The sequence below is a fragment of the Pygoscelis adeliae genome, unplaced genomic scaffold (genome assembly GCF_000699105.1).
Source record: "Pygoscelis adeliae isolate BGI_AS28 unplaced genomic scaffold, ASM69910v1 Scaffold331, whole genome shotgun sequence".
In the NCBI taxonomy this organism is placed as follows: domain Eukaryota; kingdom Metazoa; phylum Chordata; class Aves; order Sphenisciformes; family Spheniscidae; genus Pygoscelis; species Pygoscelis adeliae.
Window position 1 is genome coordinate 113170 of NW_008824037.1, and position 10664 is coordinate 123833.

General features: G+C 40.7%; 1 protein-coding gene across 5 annotated transcripts in view; it reads left to right on the forward strand.

The window, feature by feature from the left end:
• The first annotated feature begins 10346 nt into the window (after positions 1–10346).
• Positions 10347–10664, forward strand: part of RABGEF1 (RAB guanine nucleotide exchange factor (GEF) 1) — a 14092-nt gene continuing 13774 nt past the window's right edge. For all 5 annotated transcript variants that reach the window (XM_009333434.1, XM_009333435.1, XM_009333437.1 and 2 more), the window contains exon 1: positions 10347–10532. In XM_009333434.1, coding sequence (XP_009331709.1) covers positions 10354–10532 — 179 coding nt within the window. In that variant the 5' untranslated portion in view covers positions 10347–10353. The remainder of the gene's footprint in view (positions 10533–10664) is intronic.

Sequence of the window (10664 nt, forward strand, 5' to 3'; positions counted from 1 at the left end):
GTCCCCCCGTCGTCTCCGGCGCCGCCGGTCGGTATAATTCGTTGTGAGTCTCGGTGATGCGGTGTCTGAACCCGCGCCGAGGTGGGCCCCGCCGCGTCTGCCCCGCTGAGGGGGGGTTTCGTGCCCGGCCCCTCGCTGCCGGCCCTGCCAGCCCCTCTCCTCAGGGGTTGCGGCTGCGCCAGGGGTTCACCGGGCTCCGGGGGATAGACTGTAATGGGCCTTAACGCACCGGGGTACGGAGAAACTTAGCAAACCGGTTTCCTCCACGTGCGGTTCCTAAAACCAAGTTGTTTTTTATCATGTGTATTTTTATTATTATAATTTTCTAATTCCATGGGTATGTTTCAACAGTTAATCAGGGTGAAGGTGTCACTGATAACTTTGCAAATCTGGCCCCTCAGCCTGTTTCCCTGCTAAGTTCCTTGTGGATCGAGGGGGTTTTGACTCTTTGCTTGCAAGTATTACTGCTGCATGGCTTCTTATTGTAAGACTGGGGATCAAAGTCCTTTAAACTCAAGCTAAATGAAGTTTGGAGTATGTTGAAGACGCTGAGCAGCGCATTTTTGACGCTTTTGTGGGTGTTTGTCACTGTATGAGCACCTTGTGTGGTGTTCGGGTCGTTCCCTTGAAGCGGGGAGTGGCTGTATTTTCAGAGAGGGTGTGAGATACTGGAAGATAAATGACGCACCTGAAGTAACAAAAGAATTCTCTGAGGGGGTGGTTCGACGCTGTCTTAAATCCTGCTGGTCGGGGCTGCCTTGGTCTGTGGCAGGGGCACCATCGCTTGTGTGATGGGGTGCTGGATTATCTGCGGGGGTTGTTACAGGCAAAATTCAAATCAGTTTTTTTGGGCTGAGTGGGGCCCTGATTTGGCCCAGTGCTGGGAATTAGTGGCACTGCACAGTTTTGGAAAAAGGGTGGCATTATGGAGGTTGTGATTTAAATCCATTATTGACATGACTGGCCATACTTTTCTTGTTTGGTCTCATAGTCATGAAACTATTTTCGAAGCAGTGCTTTGTATTGGCAGTTCCTCATGCCGGTACTTGGGCATGTGTACTGGGCAGCTCTTGGTTTTCCAGTTACCTGAGTTCCCTTTGAGACTAATGAGAGATCAGCTCAGCGTAGAAGGACGTAGTGTTTTCCAGGAACAGTACTTTACTCCGGAATTGGATGTGTTGGCCTTCTGGACATGGTTACACAAGTGTTTTGCAGGGGGGAGGATTAGTAAGAGAATTGTAACTCAATGGAATGCTTTGCTGACAAAAAACCAAAACACACAATAGAAGGGAAGAATAGGATATAGCAGGCGTTATACCAATTCATAAGATCACTTTACACAACAAACTATGATTATAAGCTTGAAGATAGTCCATGATTCTGGTATTTAATTTTGTTTTGCAGCCTAGAACAGTCTTTCTCACCTCCCTCCTTCCCCTCCTCGTTTGCTATATAATCCCCAATTATGCCTTTGATGGGCTACTTATGACCTAAAACTAGACCTAAAAATCATGCTTGTGAAGTCCTATTAAAATGCTATCAGTAACAAGGCAGGTACAAAGTGTATAAGATGTTTTGGAGTTTTTCTGAGGTTATAGCAAACTTAGTTTTAATCTGTATCCAGCTGGGCATGGCTGACATGTTGGCAAAAAACACAGAGCGTGTAGAAGCCAATCGCTGCTGTTTCTGGGGAGATTTTAGAAGTTTTAGCTAATCCTCTTCATATTCTTACTTGAATTCCCAGTCAAACAGTACAAAGCAGTTCTTAGATGTTTCTTTTGATTTCATTTAAAAGTGCAATTATGAGTCACATGTAGCTGGTGAGACATAGTCTGTCAGTTCATGAATACATGCTACTCCTAGCTGAGCAGCCATTGCTACGGGCAGTAGTGAAGAACTTGATGCGGACAAACAAAACTGTAGCTTAAGGTCTGTGCTGACGTTGGAGGGGGAAAACGCATCTTCAAGTTGAAGTGAATTGTCAGCTCTGTGGGCAGAGTGGTGAAGCCTTATGGCCGTGAGGTTTCAGAGGTTTTAAGCAGCGGCTGCAATTTCCCCTGCCAAACTACGGTACCAAGCAGTGGAGTTATTTTCAGGTGGTTGATCAGACTGTGTGTCTGTCATCACAGTTAACAACTGTTTCTTTTCTCAGAATCATTGGTTAGCAACCTGTACTGTTTATACTAGGAAACAACTGCTACAGCTGACATTTCTTAACTGCAAGAAAGGTGCACGTTAAACCTGTGAAGACTCATATGATGTATTCTGCAAAGATAGCTACTGTGTTTCTTTCCTAATTTGGAAGTTGTCTAATGGTTTTCGTATTTTCTGTTCATGAGTCTCTTAGATCATACTGCCCCACCCTTTCCTTTAGAGGAACTTAACTCATGTTTAATTACCTTTCTGCTAATTACATGCCTGAATGTTTAGGGTTACAGGTGAATCATGACTATTTCAACACTTACATGGCTCTTAAGAATTTTGTGGCATTTGGGTCAGTGGTTGCTCTTTGAAATAAACACATTATTTTAAGGACGTTTTTCCATTGGCAAAATTAACCTTAACCCCATCCCATCCTTCCACCCCCTCTGTTTTGATGCACTTTCTAGTCTACCTTGTAAATTTATTTTCAGTAACTGAAGTTGCATGCAGTTTTACGTGGGACTTTTTACTCTCTTGATCTGATGTGAAGTATGGTGTACTATTCAGGCACCCGTAAAATGTAAAACTGCAACCGTTCCTGTAAGAATTGTGTGTTTGGAGACTTCCCCAGTTTTTCTTCTTTTCCTGCTCTAAAATGCCACACCTGGAGATGGCCATTAATGACCAGACAGTTTCAGTGCATGATACTGCGTCAGACATTGTGAGCACTCTTTGGAGCACTTTGATATTTTTTAATGAGAAGAATTAATGCAAGTTGTTCATTAAGTGCTATGAAGACTTAAACTTGAAGACCCAAATCACGTTCGCTTCAGTCCAGTGAAAAGACTGGTGTAGGTTGTTGCTAAGAGTTGTGCTAAGATTTTTTTGAGGGGAAAAAAAAAAATCCCTGATTTCAGGGAGTAAGGTAAAGAGATGAGAGAGGAAAAATCCCCCCACAAAACCAACCCAAACCAAAAGCAGAAGGAGGGATTCAGATGTCAGGAGGCAGTGGGTTGTTTGGGGTTTTTTTTTTTTTTTGTTCGTCTTCAAAAGTGTAGAAGGCTGAAGCAGGCTTCCCAGCAGTCCAAGGCAGCTTCATACCTTTGTATCAGCCTGCCTGTTTCGAGGCTGTTGTGGGAAGTCTTTTCCTTTTTTAGATATGTTTAATGAACTTCGGTACCAATATTCAAACTCGTTTACAGAACAGTCTTACAAAGCCGCTGCTTTTCCACAGTTAGCATGCAGAGTTATTTAGAAACTGTTTTTCATAGCTTGTAATAATTATAAATTGACTTGCAATTACCTCTTACTAAAGGTGTCCGTAGATTGATTAAATGAGGCCCCTTTCTACTTGGCTTTGATATGTGAGCTTTTTCAACCAGCTCTTCCATCAAAGGTGACCTAGACAATCCAGGACTAATAAATAGTTTATGAAGAAGTCAATATCTTGTCATTGTGGCAGCGATGCAGTCTGCATTGACAATAAAGCTATCTGTTTGCCTACTCGGTCCCTGGGAGGTAAGGTAGGTACATGTCAGAGAGAAACAAGAAAAACAAGCCAGTGGTGTCTGAACTCATGATAAATCTATACTACTTCTAAATCTTATTTCACACACAGTGCTTTTCCTGAAGCCGAAGCTGTGTCTGCACTCTTTGGAAACCCTAACGTGTTACGAAAGCTATCTTAGATTTATTGCTGAAAAGAACGTGTTACGTAAGTATAGTCTTTCATGTGTGCGTTAAATCAGCCCTTAGTGACAGATCCTATTTTGATGAAAGGAGCCTCTTCTTCATATTACATAAAAGCTAAGAATGCACTTGCTCTTTGCTCTGACTATTATACCTGTGTTAATAAGTTTACTATGAATTTTTCCAGCTATTTTGTAATCCGGTCTGTGTGAAAATTAGAATATAGTCTTTTGCTGTTGTTGAGAGCTTTGAGTCTGATACAAAAGGTACGATGTCCTGGAGCAATAATTGCTGCTACTTCAGTCCCCATTATGGGATACTGACAAAAATGGCCTAAGGATTTATGGACTTAAAATTGGAGGAGAATGTGCCTTTTGGAAACTTAGAGCTAGTTTTGTGCCTTATATAACTGGCCTGCATATCAAGATATCATGTGTGATCATCAGGTGTTGGCAAACTTTTGAGCTCTCTTCTTATCCCATAGTTTTGATTATGAAATAGCACTGATTACGACGGTTTTATCTTTAGTCCCATGGGAATGTAGTGGAAGATCATCAGAGAAAAAAGAAGTAAAATAGTATCTGATTGCCTAAATCTGTGTCAGTGCAATCTGGTTAGTTCTGCACTGATGTTGGTGAACTTCGCTGTCTCTTTATATGAGCAGTCAAGGTGCCAGAGGTTGGACGTCCAGCCCGATGTACTTGGGACTAGACCCGTACAGGAATGTGGGCATCTAAGGTGAGACGTAAGCAAGCTCAGGTTGCTGCCTGAGCTTTGGTGACTGTTGTAGATTGTGTTTTGGTGTAGCTGTTTCCCAGCGGTGTGTAGGGAATAGATTGCAGTCTGCAAGTGTCTGAAGACTAAATGCTTTGATGGAATCCCTTTGTAGATTTAGATGTATCCTTATTGCTTCCCATGAGAAACTTAGGCTCCCAAAACCTGAAAGTGAAAATCCTTGAAACCTACAATATAGGTTTTATTACGCACCCACATTCAGTGAACACTGTTGCACTTCAGGTCAATGGAAAACATTTCTCAAAAAAAAAAAAACAAAACACAAAACCCTTTCCTCTCCCCAACTGACCTTAACGCTTTGGTTCTTTTTCTTTGATAATAGTTGTAACAAAATGCATGTTTCTTGTGTCTTACCTCTTTCAGTGTTTTCTTTAGTAAATCTTCAAAGACAGATTGCAGTGTGTGACTCGGGGAAAGTGATGTGGCTGTCCGCCAGCAGTATTTTGCAGAAAAGTTGTTTTTTCTGGTTTTGGCTCAGATGTCTGCTTCTATGACTGTGGTAACCGAAACCCTGTACTGTTCACGTATATGTTTTCAGTTGCAGCTTTGACAGAGTCACAGAGGAACTGTTGGGCAGACAGATGGTTTATCCTTCCCAAAAAAATTATGTGAATTTCCATCTTCTGAAGTAAGAGCTATGGTTTATTGGATATTCTTCTTGGATGACAAACTTGACAGGAAATATCTAGGGGTGTGAGCAAGGGACCAGAAACCTCTGAGCTGATACTGCACTTTTAAAAAAGTATTTTCTCTAAGTAAACAGGTGCTCAAAATACTATTGAATAAAAAGAAAAATTGTAGATGAGTCTATGTACAAGAAAAATGTGTTGATAGGAAGATGTATTCAAGAGCTTCAGAATGAATTGCATTAAAGCAAGTAAAAAGCTAGTTTTGAATTAAACCAGTGGGATTTTTTCGTATGCTAGATATCGTAACAAAACTAAATATTCTAAGATGCTTATGAAAAAGCTACAGAAGGAGATCTGATCTGTCATTAGAGACCTTTGATGTGCAACCCTTCAAATATATCTAATGTAAGAAGAATGTAACATCTAAGAATGTATCATATGCCTCTTGTACCAACGGCACACAAGTATTCATCTGCTCTCGATATCACTGCAGGTTGGAAAAATAAAGCTCGACATTGAGAACAGCGTGGAAAGATGTAGCCATGGGCAGCTGATGGCTGTAGCTGTAGCTGCAAGTTGTAGCTCGGAGTTAGTATGTTGTCAGGCCGGGTGGGTACCGGCCCAGGAATGCACGTGGCAGTAAGACAAGGAGCTCTTTGGTGTTGATACAGGCTAGTCCTCTGTTAGCTGTGGTACAAATACGCTGATTGCCAGCAGTGGGACAGTTTTCCATGTTGTAATTGTCCAGAATAAATCCACTTTTGCAGCCATGATGTAAGAGCACATATTAGCAGTGATCCTCTAAGGAACCACACACACAGTGTGTTAGGTGGAGTTTAAAGATCGTGATCATGGAAAGGGGTTGGGTGTTTTCCATTTTTCCATTTCGGAGGAAAATGGGAAGGAAGAAGCTTTTGCTTGCAAATAAGTAGCAAGGGGAAAGGGATTTTATAAACTAATAACTAAGTCTAAGAGCCTGTTCTTTTTTAAACTTTTCAAAGGGGTGATGCTAATTAACATAGATATTTAACCTTTGAGGTCTAGTACCGGTATAGAAATGCTTAAAAGAAGATTCTATATCATGGTATTTGTGAGGAACTGTGTAAGAAAGTGTCATTTCTGCTTTCCCTGACTATATTCACAGCAGAACTATTTGAAGCATTTACAGAGCAAAGCAGTGTATGAGTGTACTTTAAATTACAGGCGTTTGCTCCTGGGAAGGAGACATGGTGCTTCTTGAAGTTGTTGAGAAGTGTTTTAATTAGGATACAGGAGATGTGAGGAGGATGTTTGGTGCAGTGCACCTCTCCAAATTGTACTAGTTAATTTTATTTATGATCTTCTGGTACTTTATTGGCCTTAATGATTAGATAATTTTTTTTTTTAATGTGGAAGTTTACCTTCCTTACTATTGTTTTCCTGACTTCTCAGTGGTCAGGCAGTTTGGAAGATGTTCAGAGTTGCCTGCCTCTCTGACTCCAGGAAAACAACAGATTTCTTCTTTCTTTTGGGTTATGTTACTCAGAAGTGAGCTTTGAACAGGTCATGCATTCAGGGCAGGACTGAAAATAAGAGGTGTGACTCTGCAAATACATTGAGTAGTTGATCTTTGAATAAAGAATGATATACCTTTAGCTGGAGGGTGAGGGAGAGAAGGGAAGAAGGCGGGGGGGTGGGGAAGGCATTTCAGGCACTCAGAAGTTCCAACAAAACATTTTTAGGAATCAAAGATCATAAAGTACACAGTGATTTAGTTGCAGAAAGTTGAGTTAAGATGGATCTTTTCAAATTCAGTTTATTAAAACTTGTTGAGTTGTTCTGTTTATTAAAATGTAAATGCTGAGCTGCAAAAATTGGCTGTGAAATTTTTTTGTAATGGGCATATGTCTTTAAAGGAAGCAGAAAGCCTCTGCTTTAAGTGCAGCATGTGATTTATTCATATTGATTCAGGGTGACCTCTTCTGTCCCTGGATCTGAAACTGATGTAACTGCAATCGAAAATACTTGAAGGGGAGGAAACAGAACAGCTTGCTTTCTAGTGGCTTGGCTTTGCAGCTGTTTACAAACCTCTCCAGAAAGAATGCAAAAAAAAATGAATCTTGCTGTGGAGAGACCTGCTTTGCTTACTCCAGGGAAAGCTGCTGAACTTTGACACTAAACAAAACCTTATTTTTAGTTCTGATGTACACAAAGGGCTAGCAGGATGCCAAAGGTAATTGTGGCGCTAGTATGTGGTTAAAGCTCTGTGGATATAGAAAGCTAATTTTTGTGCGTCTGTATAGAGATAGTGAAAGTGCACAATTGGCATAGAAACCAAGTATGCTGTTAAGCTTTCAGAAAGCAAGGTGTTGATGTGGGATTGAAGCAAGGTGTTGTACTTCATTCTACTCCTTTAGTTTTCCGAAAATCCGAGTGTCCAAAACATGGTGCATTTGTTTAAAAACAACACGCACCTGAATTCATTGGCTGACAGACTGCAACTGCAAATCTCTTGTAATTTACTCCATTGTAGTGAGTGATAGGATCAGGGATGTTATTTCCTTGGGTGATAGAGATCGGTGTAAAATTTCTCTGAAGTTTGTGTTAGGAAGATGTTTTTATCTGTTGTGTCTTTATAGCTCCCGGTAGTTTACAATGAAAGCATTCAGACTGATCAGCTTTACCATTAATGGCAATATTGCAAATTTTATGCATGGTGGGTTTTTTTCTAGTACAGGCATCTGCAATAGAAGCCTCTAATCAAAATGCTACTGCAGCTTCTGTTTTTAGGAAGCAGTTTTTAAACTGGATCAGGAGCAACTGAAGAGTTTGAAGCTTTTGCTTCCCCATTCTTTTCAGAATTGGTGATAAAGGGCATGTGTGATGCTCTGAGAATGGGCTGTGTTTCCAAATACTGCCAACATGCAATTTCCGTCCCAGGCTGTGCAGTTGACAAACATTTGATGTTTAACTTCTGGTCTGCTGGTTAGATTGTCAGACAGCAGATCCGTGTACCATTATAATCAGCATAAAGACCTTACTTGAGGAATCAGAAAATGAAGATAGGACAGAAACCAAAAGATTTTTGTGAAGGCAATGTACTTACTTTCCCCTGTTAATTTGTCCACATGGGAATGAAGTAAAGCTCTCTCAAATATTTAAAATCTAGTTGTTTTTTTCATTTTGCTTTGCAGAAGTGTATTTATGTCTGTTTAACTGTCAGACATTCCTGTGGGAAAGAAAAGTGTATTCAGCTGCTTTCTATATAAATGAGAAAATGTGTCTTTATAAATTATGCCATTAAGAAACCGATTCCGTTAATATACAGGTCTCTACAATGAAACTGGTTTTAGATTATTTTTAGAAGCTCATTACTTCTTTCAAAGATAGAAAAGATGTTAGTGGAAGGAGCTTTAATACTTACATGGATAAGATGGAATATTTAATTTGTTCTCCCCTCAGAGAAAATCATATGTTTCCTGTTACTTCACTTAAAACAACTTGTTTAACGTTTCCCATTAATCTAAACATTATCAGTCTTTTAAAATGGTTGATCTTATATAATTCAGCTTGGAACAAAATAGCTGTTACTTCCTATAGTAGAAAACTGTCTTTGGTAATGACAGTTGTGCATAGCACACTGTTTCGCTGATGGCCCAGAGAAGAGTTTGGGGCTCTTTCTGAGACTGAGTGCAAGAGCTTCCAGAGGTGAGTAACCTTTGCTGGGCAGAAACATGAACAACCAGAGATCCAGATTCCTCAAATATATGAACTCAGGGGTCATTATGAATCTCGGGGGAAAAACAAGATTATTCTGACAGTTACTGACATTCTTTAATTTGAGAAAATCGCTTTTCATCTTGCTTTCCATGTTGAGATGCAACATACATTGCATCTCAATGTGTGTTCTGTTTTCCTTGTGTGATCTTAAGTAATGTGCTGGAGGGGGAGGCAGGGTCTCCAAACTGCAGGGAAGTGTTGGTTTGAAAATCTTCTGGTTTTCCTGTTAGAGGAAGGAAGTCCTAGGGGTGCCTTTGGGTACAAATGTGAGAGCAAGAAACCGAATTGCTAAGGTGCTTGCTCAGCTTACGCGAAGCACTCTCTGCTGAGGATTGCAGGAAGAAAAAGGGGCTGGATTTGATGACCGAGACCTGCTTTCCAGTGCCTTGCTGTGATATTTCTAGTGTCTGTGTATGTAAATATTGCAATCCAAATGTCAGTGTTTTAATATGCGGACCTTAAACTTGCTAGTGCAGGTGATCCTGTGCCGCTTTTCTCCTAAAAAGAATCCAGCATTTAGAATTAGAATGAAGTAGTTGAAATGCCCTTGGGAGCAAGCTGGCATGTGGGATGGTTTCTGTCAAGCAAAAGAAGAAAGGGGATTGTTGGAAGACAGGCTCTGCACAGTGGCTGTGTAGGCATGAAAATAAATCTTTTTGTTGCAGTCACTATATACAAATTTTATAGAGTTGTGCTTTATTCAGATGCCCAGCTTAACTCTGAAGTGACTTGAGTACTGAAGGAAATGGAGGTGCACCTCATCCATGTTAATGTACCCTGCAGATTTAGCTGTGATACGTCACTGTGCTGTGAAGACGTATTCTTTGAGGCCAAAGATGTGTTACCTAAAGTCTCACTAGTGCGATTCTTTGCAGAGAGTCTCAGCCTGAATACAAACATATTTACATTTTGTCTCTTACTCAGTTTTCTTCTCTTTGACGGTGACTGTAACTTTCTGTATTTCTTTTTTCCTCCATTGCTTTGTGCCTCTGCGACTGTTAGAACAATGTGCTGGTGAGATCGGAGAATTGTGCCTTTTTCCACATGGGTACATAGCTGTATGACTGGTAGTGCTGGCCTGCTTTCTAGGCCAGCTGTCTAGTACTGTTTGCAGGTCAAAGCTATGCAAACATATGCTAATGCTGCAGTTGGCTTTCGGGGCTGTATGGTTATATAACTGTGCCCTTCCTCCCGTGGCCTTTATTTTGTTGCTATGGAACTATTCAATGATTAAAACAGGTGACTTCTTTCTAAAAGACAAGCCTTCAAAAGAAATTATTTCTAGCAGGCTGTTACCATGTTTCTGTCTTTAACCCTTTTCTCTTTAAACAGGAAGAAAATGAGCCTGAAATCTGAACGCAGAGGAATTCACGTTGATCAGTCAGAGCTACTGTGCAAGAAGGGATGTGGTTACTATGGCAATCCTGCTTGGCAGGGATTTTGCTCCAAGTGCTGGAGAGAGGAATACCATAAGGCCAGGCAGAAACAGATTCAAGAGGATTGGGAGCTGGCAGAGCGGTAAAGAGCCCTCTTTATTCCTTCAGCTTTTATAGTAGGGTGACTTCACTAAATGCTATTCCTGTCTCCTATTTTCTAGTCCTATTTGATCTTGCTTAGTTGCATTGTAAGTTCTCAAATTTGACCTTTCCA